Source organism: Electrophorus electricus, chromosome 2, assembly GCF_041902795.1.
Source record: "Electrophorus electricus isolate QZ-2024a chromosome 2, ASM4190279v1, whole genome shotgun sequence".
Lineage (NCBI taxonomy): Eukaryota > Metazoa > Chordata > Actinopteri > Gymnotiformes > Gymnotidae > Electrophorus > Electrophorus electricus.
Window position 1 is genome coordinate 30,818,863 of NC_137498.1, and position 17,005 is coordinate 30,835,867.

General features: G+C 41.6%; 4 protein-coding genes across 4 annotated transcripts; 2 read left to right on the forward strand and 2 right to left on the reverse strand.

Annotated features, from left to right (window-relative positions):
* Window positions 1-7,749: 7,749 nt before the first annotated feature.
* LOC118241922 (hemoglobin subunit beta-2-like) lies at window positions 7,750-8,453 on the reverse strand. Its single transcript, XM_035529463.1, has 3 exons — window positions 8,359-8,453; window positions 8,008-8,230; window positions 7,750-7,878 (listed from the first exon to the last, which is right to left on the reverse strand). The coding sequence occupies exons 1-3, from the start codon at window positions 8,448-8,450 to the stop codon at window positions 7,750-7,752; spliced, it is 444 nt and encodes a 147-aa protein (XP_035385356.1). The 5' UTR covers window positions 8,451-8,453.
* Window positions 8,454-10,578: 2,125 nt separating this feature from the next.
* LOC118241918 (hemoglobin subunit beta-like) lies at window positions 10,579-11,471 on the reverse strand. Its single transcript, XM_035529445.2, has 3 exons — window positions 11,377-11,471; window positions 11,064-11,286; window positions 10,579-10,795 (listed from the first exon to the last, which is right to left on the reverse strand). Exons 1-3 carry the CDS (start codon window positions 11,463-11,465, stop codon window positions 10,667-10,669), a joined length of 441 nt encoding a protein of 146 aa, XP_035385338.1. The 5' UTR covers window positions 11,466-11,471; the 3' UTR covers window positions 10,579-10,666.
* Window positions 11,472-13,244: 1,773 nt separating this feature from the next.
* On the forward strand, window positions 13,245-13,926 carry LOC118241863 (hemoglobin embryonic subunit alpha-like). The gene is made up of 3 exons (XM_035529204.2): window positions 13,245-13,339; window positions 13,478-13,685; window positions 13,788-13,926. Exons 1-3 carry the CDS (start codon window positions 13,245-13,247, stop codon window positions 13,914-13,916), a joined length of 432 nt encoding a protein of 143 aa, XP_035385097.1. The 3' UTR covers window positions 13,917-13,926.
* Window positions 13,927-15,125: 1,199 nt separating this feature from the next.
* Window positions 15,126-15,799, forward strand: LOC118241860 (hemoglobin embryonic subunit alpha-like). The gene is made up of 3 exons (XM_035529196.2): window positions 15,126-15,220; window positions 15,359-15,564; window positions 15,667-15,799. The coding sequence occupies exons 1-3, from the start codon at window positions 15,126-15,128 to the stop codon at window positions 15,795-15,797; spliced, it is 432 nt and encodes a 143-aa protein (XP_035385089.1). The 3' UTR covers window positions 15,798-15,799.
* The last annotated feature ends 1,206 nt before the right edge of the window (window positions 15,800-17,005 follow it).

Here is a 17,005-nt window from a genome sequence, read left to right on the forward strand (position 1 = left end):
GAGGTTGGCAGTGAAGATGTGATGAAGTCGCTGACCAGCTTTTCAAAGCACTTCATCATGACCGATGTGAGGGCAACAGGGCGGTAGTCATTGAGGCCGGAGGGTCGAGGTTTCTTTGGGACGGGGACCATGGTGGATCGCTTGAAGCCTGATGGGACGAGCATCAGGAAAAGTTTGAAGATGTCAGTGAATACCAAGGCTAGCTGGTCTGCACAGGCTTTGAGGACTCTACCGCAGATATCATCTGGTCCCGCTACCTTCCTGGTATTCACGCTTTTAAACACTCTCCTCACATCACTCTCCGTGATGATGAGAGGGCGCTGTTCTATGGTGGGCTCTGCGCATGTGCTGTTGGTTGCGCTGATAGCACCATTAGCATTGTTAGCGCTAGCACTGTTAGCATTAGCACTGCTAGATGTAGCCTCGAAGTGAGCAAAGAACGTGTTTAGCTCATTTGCCAGAGAATCATCCACGCTCATCTGTCCAGAGCGTGGGCTCCTGTAGTCCGTGATCATCTGTAGTCCATGCCACAGGGATCTAGAGCCACTCTGCTGGAACTGTGTCTCTAGTTTCCTCCCCTAGCGCTGCTTCGCCTCTCTCACCGCCTCGCGCACTCCCTGCATACACCACAGACTTGTACTCATCCATGCGCCCGCTGATGATCCCCGCGTTGTAGGCAGCAGTGCAAGAGTTCAGAGTCTCGTGGATGGTTTTGCCCACCCAGGGCTTCTGGTTGGGAAAATTTCATGATGGTGGCTCTTGGAATCGTATCGTCCACCAGTTTCCCAATAAACCTTACTACTGCCTCCATAAACTTGCTGACATCATCAGTGCTGTGCCGGAACATGTCCCAGTCTGCATCATCCAGAGCAGCCACCGATTTGTGTGTCCAGCGCGCGAATTCCCTCTGAACCGGAGCTTCCCATTTCAGCCTTTGTTTATATTTTGGTAGGAGGAAGATGGCGGCATGGTCCGACTTACCACATGGTGGATGAGCTAGTGCCTTGTAGCTGTCCTTGTATGGGGTGTAGCAGTGGTCTAGTGTCCTATTTCCCCTAGTGGGGAAGGTTATGTGCTGATAAAGTTTGGGCACTGCACGCTTGAGGTTAGCGCTGTTAAAATGCCCAACCATGATAAGTGCAGCGTCCCGGTGTTTTGCCTGAAACTGTGTGAGAGCCCCATGAAGTTCCCACAGTGCAGTGTCCATGTTGACCTGAGGTGGGATGTAAACGATGTTGACAATGACCGAAGTGAACTCTAGAGGAAGGTAGAAAGGACGAAACTTGAGGGCGAGCAGCACCAGGTTGGGTGAGCAGGAGCGGGCAGGAGTAATAACATTAGCATTATTGCACCAGCTGTTGTTTACCATCACACACACCAAACCGTCTCTCCACTTCCCCGAATCTGCTGTCCTGTCCATGCGGTGAACCGAGAAGAACTCGGCCGGCTGGATAGCGTGGCTCGGTACCGCTGTGTTCAGCCATGATTCGGTGAAGTATAGGAGTTCGCGAATGACCTTCTGGAACTTTTTCCTGACAAGGAGGTCATCGAGCTTGTTGTCCAGAGACTGTTCCTGACGCCGGCTCGCTTTCCTCAAGGCCGTTTACTTGTGTCGCATCCTTTGTTCTCCCTCAGGATCTCCGTCAGCCATATTGGGACTGGAGTTAGAGACGGCTTGATGTGAGTGTTATGTAGACTAAGAGAAATAAGAGCATCTCTGCTGTATGTGATGCACATTGTGGTGTAGAAAGAAGGGCTGTGGAGATATCAGGGATAGCAGGAAGAGCGAAAAGAGCAAAGAAGATAGCGAAAAGAGCGAAAAAAGTGCCAAGTGTGGACGGAGCAGTCGTCATGGCAGCCGACCTCACCGAAAATTAGTCCCTGTGGAGGAAAAATCAATAGGACTCGAGCCAGATGTGCAGATGAGCAAGCTTTATTGGTTCTGTCCCTTATGCATCGAGGGAGAGAAGCCTCAAACTTCTCTCTAACATGAGTTCACATACCCCCACCATTCCCCATTGTTCTCTCATGAGCTAATCTCGTGACTCCAGGTGTCCGTGAACATTCTTTCCTGCTAAAAACAAGTTGTTACTCCCTGCTGCTGCACCCTGCCCAGCAATAGTTAAGCGATAACTGTCATACTCCATCACTTCTCTATTCTGCCTTTCTTGCAGACTGGTTGAGATGAGGGCAAAGGTCACATAAAGGTCACATATTCCTTAGTCCTCCTTTAAGCAAGCATTAAGAAGTTTCCCTCACAGTCCCTCTGTCAGATTGGATACATTTAGGTAGGCCAAAGGTAGTACAGAACTTAATCAATGCTTTAATCACAGCTTTAGATTTAAGTGAACGAAGGAGGATAACTTCTGGGTACCTAGTGGTGGTGCACATTAAAGTCAACATGTAATTATGTCCTGCCCGTGTCTTTGGCAGAGGACCTACACAATCTATGAGAACTAGTTCAAAGGGTTCACCCACCACAGGAATTCGAACCAAAGGTGCAGGGGGAATAACCTGGGTTGGTTTCCCAACCAGTTGGCATGTATGGCAAGACTGACAGTAGTTTAATACATCTTTTCAGATTGACAGCCAAAAGAAATGTCTCAAAATCCCCTGTGTGGTCTTTGCTGGGTGATCATGTGCTAAAAACAAGGTATGGGCATGGTATTTAGCTGGTACCACTATTTGCTACTCTACGCTAGGGTCAGTCAAAGACCATTTTCACATTAACACTTCATTTTCAATGTAATACTCACTGGTATATCCTGTAGCTTTTTCTCCTTGTTTATCTGTGAGGGTCAAGCAATGTAAAAGGGTGCTATCTGCCCTCTGAGCCACAGCCAGCTCCTTTTGTGACATGAGATCTGGCATCTCAGGATCAGGAAAAATGGGCACAACTTTTTCTTTAGGCGCTGCAAACACAGGTTCATCATCACCTACTGGCACATCACACATGGATGCTCCTTTCAGGGGAACCACATCACCGAGTTTCTGTGCCTGAGCATGGGTCAAAACACAAGCAGGAAATGTGCCTAATGTCTCTTGTGCAGACTCATTAACCTCCACAGGATTCTCTATTACCTCGGGCACAGGGTACACCATACCACCAGCTATGTCATTACCTAAAATGAATGATACACCACGGACGGGCAGTTCAGATTGTACCGCCACTTTAGCTGGCCCTGAATACACACTTGAATGTAGGTACAGATTATGTACAGGGAGCCTCATAATACTTAGTCCTACACCCTGCACCAACACATCATTATCACTGTATGTGTCTGACGACAATGGCAACATACTTCCCAATATCAGGGACACAGCAGCACCAGTATCTCTTAATCCCATGATTGGCCATTGTCCCTCATCATCATCATCATCATCAGTGAGAGAGACAGAAGTTTGGAAAATAAAGGACTGAAAAGGAAGTTCTACACATTCAATTGTATCTGAGGGTAGAACATTCATCACATTTATTTTCTTAGCTGCTCTTGCTGCTTTACGCTGTAGGGCCAGACAAGATGCATTGATGTGCCCTTTTTCATGACAATAAAAACAATTCCCTTGTTTCCACTGTGGGAAAAGAAACAGGTGCTCGTGGTGGTTTCAGGGTTTTGCGGGGACTAAGGACTAGGCAGATTTGTAGTTGAACAGGTATGCAGAGCACACTCAGTTTTGTGAGTTAGAACAAATTCATCCACCATAGTAGCAGCAGAGGTCACTGTGCTCGCTTTCTGCTTATTCAAGTAAACAACAACTGTATCTGGGAGACAATTTTACTCTTCAAGTAACATCAGCTCTTTTAGCTGGTCGAATGTTTTCACACTACTTGTACTACACCACATCTCAAATAAACAGGTTTTCTCCCTTGCAAACTCTGTATGTGTCTGGTTGGGGGATTTTCTCAAATGCTGAAAATTCTGCCTATAGGCTTCTGGCACCAACTCATAAGCACGCAGTATTGCAGCTTTCATAACATCATAGTTAAAGCTCTGCTCTAAAGTTAATGATGAGCAAACCTCTTGTGCTTTTCCCACTAACTTGCACTGGAGCATGAGTGGCCAAAGATCCTTAGGCCAATTTAATGCTGTGGCAATACGTTCAAACAAATATGCATCTACCTCATCATCCCGAAATGCTGGTACCAAACTTATCTGCCCGCTGATGTCAAATCCATGTGCCACTGGTGTAGCGGATACAGAAGTAATGGGCGATCTTGGCAGGCATGGTTTTGGTACCGGGGTACTGCTGTTAGCCAAGCCATCTGGCATAGGGGAGGAGAATAGGACCCTCCAGACCCATGCTCTGCCTCCGGATCGCTACCTCCTTAACCTCAAGCTGTAAGGCCCGCACTCAGTAGCTCTGTCTCACGCTCCTGCCTCTTGATTTCCAGCTCCACTTCCTTTAGCTTCAAAGCCAGCATCTGGTCACCACCAGGGAACTGGATGACCCGAGGCTCTATGCGTGAGCCGACCACAGAGTCGTCTCTGGTTTCCACCATTGACAGGCCCTGTGTCAGGTTCGCCACAAGACCAACAGGACCATTTCGTTCTGGCAAAATTCCCTCTCGTACTAAGCAGGCCTCTAAGACTTCCTTGATTTCCCATTTCGTGGCTGAATGGCTCACTACAACAGCAAAGAAATCTGCTAGTAGTAATAGGTCTGCCTTTCTACACAGGTCAAACTGCTCTAGGGTAGGACAAAGAGTAAAACAAGACAAATCAAAACTCACCAGCCTAACAAAAATGCTCCCAACACACTCTGACAAACCTCAAACTGCACACAACACACACAGCCACCCAACGCACAAGAGAAAACCACCAACCAGCACAGAAAAAACACCAAAATAAAAGGGGCAAGGAAAAAACAGAACAAAGGACAAGCCCCCAATTATGTTACGACCCTATCTAGACCAACACTTAGGAATGTTAAATGGGTGCTCTGGCTGCTATGCCACAGAACTGGCTCTTTGGCCCGGTGGTCAGAGTTCACATTTACCTCCTGTCAGTCCTGGGTAGGGTGGCTGCATTTAGCCTTCATTACAGTTACATATAGAGGTTATATTATTATTATTATTATTATTATTACTTATGAATAATGCAACTATATGCATGGATTTTTCTACGATTATGTAACTTTCTGTGCTTTTAAGTAAATGTTACATATTTAAGCCCCTTACAATATCCCTGAATAAACTGCCACAGTAAATCTAAAATCACAAGTTCATACAACTTATTTATTTACCATCAACTCAAAAATATTTATATGGAATTAGCTCGGTTATTTTAGCAAATTAAGTCCAAATTAAGTGCAATGCATATAATAGTTTAAAGCAAGTTCTTCAGATTCTTCACGTTTTTGAAATGTGAAGCCACTTATTATCACTCAAATAAATAATATTATACACATCAACTTCCACATCTGCAGTTAATCATATTCAGAGCAATTGGGAGCAATCCGTCTTGCATATAAGTCATTTTATATGATAGCTGCGGGACTTACTGACAGATTGGCGAGTTTATATAGTTTCCTTAAAAATGGATACCTTGAAACAAATTGTATTATTTTTCTTAATATTTGAGGAAATACTGGAGTCTTTTCAACAGATTCTCAGACTAGCGAATGACATGAATATTCTCTGCTCTCTTGACAATGTAACGATCCGAGTGTCGCAGGGCGCGGAGCAGGACGCACAGACTCCCTCCACTTTGACAGACGTTTATTAACATACAACGCATACGACGATGGCACTCACATAACATAAATACACATGAATAACATGAATACACATCTAACTAGCACAAACAACGTGAAGGTTAACAACGGCAACATAAACAATGACCAACAATGAGGCACACACCAACAGGGCTTTAAATGCATACAGACACACAACACTAAACCGTGTGCAGGTTTGCGCTACCAAGGAGGGCGTGGTTACAAACCAGTCAACGTGAATTCCACTGCACGCTGCGTGCCGTACCACGTGACCAGTGGCTAGGGGAGCGTTCCGTGACAAACAATAATTAAGAGCAAAACATAACGATCACTGCTCTGTAACAAATAATAAAGATATTTAATGACAAACCTACCATTACACAACTAGCTAGCTGTTTACATATACATGAACTAGATTGCTAGTCACTAAACTGATGTGCTTAGGTAATGAGACCTGCGCTATGCTAATAATAAAATTGGGATTCGTAACATTAATGACCTCTGGGATCCATAGTACGAAGTAGACCAAACCACTGCCAATGTTTGGAGGGGGGGCAACGCAAGCCTTCAAACCCAAAAACGATTTTTTTGCGTCTACAATTAGCATAAGTTCTTTCAATGAAATTCGCATATCTAAATATTTATAGAAAGAAAAAAAAAACAATACCAAGCAAAGTGGAAGCCCTCTATGTTGGAAGACTACTGCTGGACACTTTCTGAATGAGGGTGGTTTCCTCAAGTTGGAGGGTCAGTAGGTTGGGCGGACTGTCACCACAATAATCGTTTTCTTATCTTCTGTTTTTTCTGGACACCAGGCACAGCATGCTCAAAGCAGTTAAACATAGATATTACAGGAGGGGCCATTTGTTTTTCACATAGTAGATCCAAAGACATCCTAATGTCTTTGGTAATAATATGTGCAAAATAATATGTGCAAAAGAATACACAGAGGAATTGCTTTAATAAGTTCCCACATCTATAGCTGTACATAATAGGCTTCCATACATTTTTCATTCAATCCATCACTTCTGTCTAAAATCCACTCTTGTAATCCACCAGTCATGATGTAGTAAATATATGTGTGTGTGTGTATATATATATAAACCTTGGGGTAGACATTTCCAGGTTGTTCAAATCCCGAGTTATCTTAAATGAGAGGCTACATCAAATAGACGTTAAGCAACGGAACTGTCCAGTGCTGAACTACAAAGCATCTCACAGTGTCCCCTCCGTACCTAGGCTGGTGTTCCTGTAAGGCAACCAGGGACTGGCAGCGCTAGTTTGGTGTCTGCAGCCTATGCTAAATGTGAACAAACCGACACGTCTTTTCCGCTTCCCTTTCACACTAATACATGGAATCCGGAGTAACGATTAAAAAATGTGATTAAGTGTGTGCCCCTTAGTGTTGCTTCAGCGTTGAAGAGAGCTGCTTTAGAATAACTGTCATTTCTGTTTTGTGGCTATATCTGTTATAAAACAATATTAATAAAAATGTAACTGAAATGACTGCTTTGTGAGTACAATGTAAATGGCCAATTCACGTGGAAACTATTAACTCTTTAATACATAACTGATAGCACAACAATAAATCATCGATAAACCGGTAGGCTGTCTGGATTCTTTAGAGATTAACTTTTAACAAGCCAATTGCACAGAAATACTATTTTGAGCACGATTTATAAAAACAGTCAGTTTCTTTAAATGGAGAGTTGAATAGCAAACCAGTTCACTGGACTAGTTTGTTCTATTTATTCTATTTCTAGGTAGTAAACCTGGTCACTGGTTTGTTCGATTTGTAGATATCAAATATTTGCTCTGTTTTAAAAAGTGTTATCGTTTACCATGTCCGCGCATCAGCATTTGCATAGCACAAATTAAATCCACACTGCATCGCACACACGAACTACCGCAAGTCATCGTTGAGTACTGATTAGATGTTTATTTGCTTTCTATTATCAAATATAGGTTCGATTATAAAACGGAAAACTTAGTGGTACAAATGTTCATTTCTGTCCGACAAAGCGCACTGGGCGTCTACTGGTACTGCTTCCTGAGGGCAGCCATTACGACAGCCAGGAACTTCTGGAAAGCTGCCTGGACATCAGGGGTGAAGCTAACTCCCATTTTGGCGGCAACGACGATGGAGATGCAGTCACCCAACAGCTGTGTGGAAACAAAAAGGATTAAAAAATGAACAGAAGTGAATTTACAGAACTAATGATCAGAACATATAAACATTATGTGGCTATGCTATCCAAAAGGAAAAAAATTGATGAAATAAATCCAACGCACCCTGAAGTTGTCGGGATCCACGTGCAGTTTCTCGGAGTGCAGGACACTCAGTTCAGTGTAGGCGGCCTTGATGTTGTCCATGTTCTTCACGGCTCTCTCCAGACCGCGCAGTACAACTGCTCCGTGGGCGGCAACACTGGGGTTTCCCATGATGGCAGCGGCATTGTACAAGTTTCCAAATTTAGCGAAATACCTCTGGGTCCAGGGGTACACGACAAGACATCTGAGTGGCGAACAAACAAAAAATAAACGCATGCGAATTAGTTTCACAGTTAAGACGAAAATAATTGATTTCCCCAACAATCATACATAGTTATTGAAGTTACATATAAGCCTTTATTTGCATTCTACCTTGTCAGTGCATTATGACCCGCGGAATCGTAGTCAATCTTGGAGAAGATGTCCTGGATGGTAGCGCGCTCGAAATCTGTCCACTCAACCATGTTGCTGACGTTAGAGGCTTCTAAATATAATTTTGAGAAGGAACCCTGTAAATGCAGAGTCCTGGCCGCCTGCTTATATATGCGCTCTCCACCCCTCCGCTAGGATGGACTAGTCACGAAGGACTTTAATCAGATATGTTAATCTTCGCTTGAAATTTTGTGATGGTTCTTGGTAACCTACACACATGCAAAATTATTAACGGAAACTAATGCGAGAGGGTTTCATGTATATACTTCGCTCAATATCCGTGGGTAATGTCACTTGGAGGATTTTGACTTTTGCCGCATCTTTTTGTCCGTACGCAGTATAATCTCCCGTGTTAATGCCTGGTACTTGTTTCTACTTTATTTACACTCTATAGTGACAGTGAACAATGTACGAGTTAATACAACGGGTTTATTTTTGACTCAATTTATAGAAATAGTTAGAAGCCGAGATGCATCATTTTACAAATTTGCCGCTATATCCTCAGCTGTTCAAACTAAGAAATGTTGGCTAATATGACTTCCACGCCTTATTATAAGCTTTCATATAAGTTGTTTTGTGAACGTGTACCTCTTCGCAGTAATGGTGAATTCACAAACATTGCCATAGCTTACTTCGCTTTGAGTCTAAAATATTTTTAATAATACACTGATTCTATAACTACCACATCAACAATAATTAAGCATAGAGGATCACGTTTTTTTGAGAGGTCCATACTGTTGAAATGCGACTTGCTTCACATGAAGAGATTAACCACATATGTGCATGCCAGGCACTTCTGGTTCCAATCTTTTCGTTTCTCTTTACTTCAACGTTCCCTTGTTTTTACAGTACTGTCCTTAAACTCTATTCAGTACTTCAAAAATCTTACTCCTTCAACTTTGAAACATGGAACTCAAAATTAAGTAGGCCAACGTGATCGATGTTAGACGTATTGCTTTTGTTTACTCAGTTATTTCACTTTAATTTTATTTTTATACCCACTAAAACCCACTAAAACTAGATCTTCTCAGTCTACATTTTCCTTGGGTTTTGTTGTTAACCGTCTCTTTTTGGAGTTTATTCCAAGTAGTTTATGACAACTAGTTTACACATGAGATAGCCTACCACTCTGAATTTATTTTTGACTCTTTCTGAGTCTTTGACTTTCTCGATGCCTCTATCCGTACGCAACATTTTTATAGTGTACAGGTAGCAAATACACTAAAAACAATCATTTTAAAAGTAAGGGCATTGTCAAATCCTCTTAATTAACTTACAAACCGCACATTCGTGGTCAATAGCCGACGTCTCACAGAGAGCCTGACTAAACATGCTATACTAAGGTGGAAATGGTAGTTACGTACGCTCTAATTTAGCAGCTACATTTAATTGCATCACAACCAGACGCCCAGCTAGCAGCTACGAGCTGCTCTGAGGTCAGTCGAGAAGTAATTGTGTCGCTGCAAGTTTTTAGTTAGGATGCTACGATGCAAGTTTTTAGCAGAGTACCTTGGGTCGTATATTTTCACTCAGTTTCATAAGTGGAGATACGTGAGGAAAAACCCTACAGAGCCAGATTTCAGTGTTATCATATTTCGGTCTTGAAAAAGCGTTTCAGTCAAAGTAAATTTACAAAAATATAAGAATTTAGAGGGCGTAAAGAACTAGTTTGTGATTTTGATGGTGTAAACTTTTCAACAATAGGCATATTACTAATAAATATCACATCATTAACATTTAGTGTAAATTGTAGTAATTGTATCTCTGTGGAACTTGGAACTGTAAGGAAAAGTGCTATCGAGATGCTATTATGTTAGCATAAACGTAGGTTTGCGTTTTCGTAATAGTTAGAAATCTTAGGTGCTTTAAAGACAACTCTCAGTTCACATTACATATACTCCCATAAAAAGAAGCCGAATAATATTATATAACTGAGTTGACTTGGTTTGTTTAAAGTTAAAATCTGTATGAAAGGATAAATGAAAGTTATGGTTACCATACAACATGCAATCTGTGAGCCTGGTCAGATATTGTCTCGATTGGCAATTAAAAACAAGAATATTTAATAACGATTCCTTGCAAAAAAAGGAAAAAAAAGAAAAGAAAAAGAAAACAGGCAGACGCCCCATTTGTGAATTGATGAATACATTTTTATTCGATGTAACAAATTGTCTACTATTCATTGGGTATTACTTATTACCCTTGCAAATGCTTCTCTTTCACATCAGAGTAGAGATGTGTGTTTCCTTTAGTGGTACTGCTTTGCCAGCGCGGCGATGACGACCGCGACAAACTTCTGCCACGCGGCTTGGATGTCCGCAGTGAAAGCGCGACCAAGATGGGCAGCCACGACGATGGTAAAACAATCACCGAGGAGCTTTGAATGTGAAAATAAGAAGCACGTAAGCCCTGGCAGCTTTAATCAGCATTTATAAGCTTCTAATTGCTGTGCTTCTAACAACTAAACAACAAAAACTAAATGTCAGTTACTCTTGTTCTTCTCTAATATTAGGCCAGTTGAAATCAAAACGCTGAACCTTTTTCCTTTTTCTCTACATATAATTTTGTATTCGACCAATTAAACTGGACAAAACCCATCTGACCTGATATTAGGCAAAAATCAAGCAAAAGGATCGAAGACGTACCCGGAAGTTGTCTGGATCCACGTGAAGTTTCTCAGAGTGCAACACACTCAGCGGCGCGTAGGTGGCCTTGATATTATCCATGTTTTTCACGGCCAGACCAAGACCTTTCAGCACGACCTCACCGTGAGCTGCCACCTTCTTATTGCTCTTAATGGCCGCAGCGTCACTAAGGCTTCCGAAGCTACTGAAATACCTCTGAGTCCAAGGATACACAATAAGGCATCTGGGAAATAGATAAAAATATAATCGGTGAAACGGTATTCTAGCAATAGTAAATAACTTTTGTGGACCGAATTATTTATTCTAAACCTACCTTATTAAAGCTTTCTGCCCGGCCGCTGGCTTCAGTTTTCCCCAGATGTCCTGGATGGCCTTGCGTTCCGCGTCTGTCCACGCAACCATATTGATTATTTCAAGAGTTGCCACTTTGATAATGTGAGATCACCGATCAGAGTTATTTATATAAATCACTCCACCCAGTCACTGGCGTGAAATCCAACGAATCATTGAACCTTTCAAAATTATCAAACGACATTCATGCCGTTCAAAAATCTCCTTCTGCTCTTCGCTCTTATCAGCGCCAAAACATGAGCGCCATGACCTAACAGCCTTGGATGGAAAAATACAGAGAACGTACGTGGTTACTCTGCCCTGCGTTGTCCATGGGCTTTTCAGTTACACACTTAAAATACTCATTTGAAGCTAAATCTGAATTTGTAATGGATTTAGTAATGATTTGGTCATTATTTTTAAAATGCAGACAAACAAATAAACAAACACGCTTAGCTCAAACTTACCGCCTTCACTACTATTCAAATTCAAAACAAAAATAAAATAATCTAAAATAAATTAGAACAGTAAACATTGGAGAAATGGCACTATTTATTTCATACAGCTCTGTTTATTAAATGCACTAAATGCATTTCGTAGCGCACTTTTGCAGAAGCGGGCGATTTGCATCATGGAGATATGTGAGTAGAAGGAGTTATCACGTCCTAGCAGTGCTAAGGCGATGGCTTTAAAATAATGATTTGACCTGAGCGCGCTCCGGTGGCTTGCTTGGAGCTTGGCACAATAATTGCTTTGCTATTTCCTCAGTCAAAAGCTTCCAGAGATACTAAGTCAATGTATTTTGCAATGAACTGATTCTAAACTTTGTTGCCGCATGCCGTCATATGCTTCTGCGGGTTTAATCCAAGTTTTGTGTAGGTTGTTCGATCTCACTTCAGTTGTGTTTTACCAAGAAAGAATAATTCATCAAAATAATTAGTAGAGCGCACCAATAAGTCACAATTACTCTTGTGTCAGAAATTCAACTTTATCAATTAGAAAAACAAAAGTGTCTTAATTGTAGATATCTTTTAAAATGTATTTGTAAATGTATTTTAGTGCTATGAATTAATACAATAACCATGCGGAGAGTATATTGTAAAACGCCAATAGACGCTGAGGAGACTTAACAAGACTGTAATCAAGATTCTTGCGAGGTCGTGCCCATCGACAATAACTTTTGATAACTAACAATAAACATTCAAACACCCAGGCTTTCTTGGGAAGGTTTATCCTGATATGTTTAATTACCAAGTGAAATATAGCCTACTTGCCACCCGTTAATAAAAGCAAATCACTGTGTCCTGATTTCAGTGCCCAGTCTGCTATAAAAGTGATATAAAAATAAAATTACTGAACAAACGAAAGAAAAATAGCATGCGTGTAAAACAAAACAACTAAAACTAAAAATTAAAGATACATTTTCAATATTCTCAAAAAGGAAAACGGAAACAAAGCAAAATTTAGATCTGCATGTTAGCAAATATTTGCTCCCTTTGTATGCCAACATTGTCTTAGTAAAAAAAAGTGACACTTGATCTTCTGTAACCCCAGTAAGTAAATGCATAAAAAGAATGAATAAATACATGCAAATAACTGCTAGATCACTTTCATGACGTTTCTTAATTTCATCTTACCTGATTGTGTTAAATATTTTTGAGAAAGAGCATAGCTGGAACCTTATCTCTTGCAAGCACGCAAATTAAGTTTTATCTTTCATCTCTGGGATGCGTCCAAGCGGGCTCGTGGACGAGGTGGGTCCGGGGTGTGTCGGCTTCGGTTCGTCGTATAAAAGGGCTATTCACCTATCTGTCAGTTTACAGAATTCCTCTTCAGATCTATTCTTGAACCATGAGTCTTACTGCCAAGGACAAGGAGGTCGTCAAAGGCTTCTGGGCCAAGATCGCCCCGAAAATAGAGGACATCGGTGAAGATGCTCTGTCTAGGTAGATTGTTCAATTCACAAATCTCTATTTATTATTTATTTATTACTTGCTTAGATAGCTCTTTAGAACTGAATACTAACTCTAAGCAACATGTCCACGCAGTGCTGAGTACTCACTTCCTACATTATGTCCACGCAGGATGCTGGTTGGCTACCCCCAGACCAAGACCTACTTCTCCCACTGGAAGGACTTGAGCCCCGGCTCTGCCGAAGTGAGGAAGCACGGAAAGGTCGTGTTGTCTGGCGTGGGCGAAGCTGTAAAAACTATCGATGACCTGACCAATGGGCTGCTCAGACTCAGCGAGCTGCACGCTTTCCAGCTGCGCGTGGACCCAGCCAACTTCAAGGCAAGTTACGATCATTTTTTTTGTTGTTGTTGTTGTACAAGGACATTATCCTCATTATCCCTATAATGTTGTAATTGTACTCTTGTGTTTTGTTTTTTGCAGATCCTGTCCCACTGTTTGCTTGTGGTTCTGGCCATCAAATTCCCCGATGACTTCACTCCTGAGGTCCACGTGTCTATGGACAAGTTCCTCGGTGCTGTGGCCCTCGCGCTCTCTGAGAAATACAGATGAACAGTCGACCACCAGACAGACGCGAACACGCGTAGTGTGTCTTATTACAATCAGACAGACGAGAACACGCGTAGCGTGTTTTACAATCAGATAGACGCGAACACGCGTAGTGTGTCTTATTACAATCAGATAGACGCGAACACGCGTAGCGTGTGTTATTACGTTCAGATAGACGGTAACACTCGTAGTGTGTCTTAAGATCAATTAAATGACTTCGAATGATGTAATGATGTAATGTTGTTCGATCTCACTTCAGTTGTGTTTTACCAAGAAAGAATAATTCATCAAAAATAATTAGTAGAGCGCACCAATAAGTCACAATTACTCTTGTGTCAGACATTCAACTTTATCAATTAGAAAAACAAAAGTGTCGTAATTGTAGATATCTTTTAAAATGTATTTGTAAATGTATTTTAGTGCTATGAATTAATACAATAACCATGCGGAGAGTATATTGTAAAACGCCAATAGACGCTGAGGAGACTTAACAAGACTGTAATCAAGATTCTTGCGAGGTCGTGCCCATCGACAATAACTTTTGATAACTAACAATAAACATTCAAACACCCAGGCTTTCTTGGGAAGGTTTATCCTGATATGTTTAATTACCAAGTGAAATATAGCCTACTTGCCACCCGTTAATAAAAGCAAATCACTGTGTCCTGATTTCAGTGCCCAGTCTGCTATAAAAGTGATATAAAAATAAAATTACTGAACAAACGAAAGAAAAATAGCATGCGTGTAAAACAAAACAACTAAAACTAAAAATTAAAGATACATTTTCAATATTCTCAAAAAGGAAAACGGAAACAAAGCAAAATTTAGATCTGCATGTTAGCAAATATTTGCTCCCTTTGTATGCCAACATTGTCTTAGTAAAAAAAAGTGACACTTGATCTTCTGTAACCCCAGTAAGTAAATGCATAAAAAGAATGAATAAATACATGCAAATAACTGCTAGATCACTTTCATGACGTTTCTTAATTTCATCTTACCTGATTGTGTTAAATATTTTTGAGAAAGAGCATAGCTGGAACCTTATCTCTTGCAAGCACGCAAATTAAGTTTTATCTTTCATCTCTGGGATGCGTCCAAGCGGGCTCGTGGACGAGGTGGGTCCGGGGTGTGTCGGCTTCGGTTCGTCGTATAAAAGGGCTATTCACCTATCTGTCAGTTTACAGAATTCCTCTTCAGATCTATTCTTGAACCATGAGTCTTACTGCCAAGGACAAGGAGGTCGTCAAAGGCTTCTGGGCCAAGATCGCCCCGAAAATAGAGGACATCGGTGAACATGCTCTGTCTAGGTAGGTTGTTCAATTCACAAATCTCTATTTATTATTTATTTATTACTTGCTTAGATAGCTCTTTAGAACTGAATACTAACTCTAAGCAACATGTCCACGCAGTGCTGAGTACTCACTTCCTACATTATGTCCACGCAGGATGCTGGTTGGCTACCCCCAGACCAAGACCTACTTCTCCCACTGGAAGGACTTGAGCCCCGGCTCTGCCGAAGTGAGGAAGCACGGAAAGATCGTGTTGTCTGGCGTGGGCGAAGCTGTAAAAACTATCGATGACCTGACCAATGGGCTGCTCAGACTCAGCGAGCTGCACGCTTTCCAGCTGCGCGTGGACCCAGCCAACTTCAAGGCATGTTACGATCATTTTTTTTGTTGTTGTTGTTGTACAAGGACATTATCCTCATTATCCCTATAATGTTGTAATTGTACTCTTGTGTTTTGTTTTTTGCAAATCCTGTCCCACTGTTTGCTTGTGGTTCTGGCCATCAAATTCCCCGATGACTTCACTCCTGAGGTCCACGTGTCTATGGACAAGTTCCTCGGTGCTGTGGCCCTCGCGCTCTCTGAGAAATACAGATGAACAGTCGACCACCAGACAGACGCGAACACGCGTAGTGTGTCTTATTACAATGAGACAGACGCGAACACGCGTAGCGTGTGTTATTACGTTCAGACAGACGCGAACACGCGTAGCGTGTGTTATTACAATCAGATAGACGCGAACACTCGTAGTGTGTCTTATTACAATCAGACAGACGCGAACACGCGTAGCGTCTTATTACAATCAGACAGACGCGAACACGCGTAGTGTATCTTATTACAAGTAAAGGAAGATTTTGAATGAACTAAAATTTCTGTCTTGTTATTGTAAATGGTACATTTAAAAGTGTCTTATGGTTTTGTATTTTAAGAGTCTTGGAAGACTTGAAGTCGTGTGAAGAGAGAAGAGAGAAGAGAGAAACAAAATACAGTGATAAACATATAGATTTTATTTCTTAACTTGCGGTCTTCATCCGACCCAGCCAGTCATACTGAAATCTGTCACCACCGAATTCTATGAAAGTGGACTATATATTAACTTTCTCTTAAACTGTTTACCTACACTATTTAATTAAAAGTTTTGCAGTAAGGAAACATAAACAATCGACTGCACACCCATTTACAGTCAATAGAATGTGAGAACCCACTGTAAATTCATAATAAATGAGTTAGACACCATTCAAAATGTTTTCCAGTATTGCATCATCTTCTCATATTCATTTGCACAAAAAGGCATTTATAGCTTGGATCAGCAAAGAGTGAGCAGCACACAGCTGTCAGAAATCACAACACCTGAAACATTTTCACTGGTGTTTAACTCATTTATTATGACAGTACAATGGGCTCCCATATTCTTAAGAAATGGTGACCTGTGTCTCTACAGTCACAGAAATTCAGTGTTCACAGATCTCATTGTAACACCAGGTTTCCCAAAAGCATCATCTCGTCTTTCTCTTTTTCTTTCTCTTTTTCTCAAGACAATCTTAACACTACGATGTTTTAGATAAATGGGTCAAGAAACAAAACACCCTGGTTAGAAAATCGGTCATTGGTATACAGGGAAGCCTTTGTAAGACAATGTGACGTTAAGCTGACGAAGGCTGCTTAAGAGCTTGGCCGGTGATGGAACCGAAACAAGAGAGGGGCGTTAGTACTCAGCAGGAAACATCGAGGACGTGCAGGTCTAGAGGGTCCCATATCCTCCTATAACCCAGAAGAGAAAGTTTGAGAATTTCAGGAATTTCAACA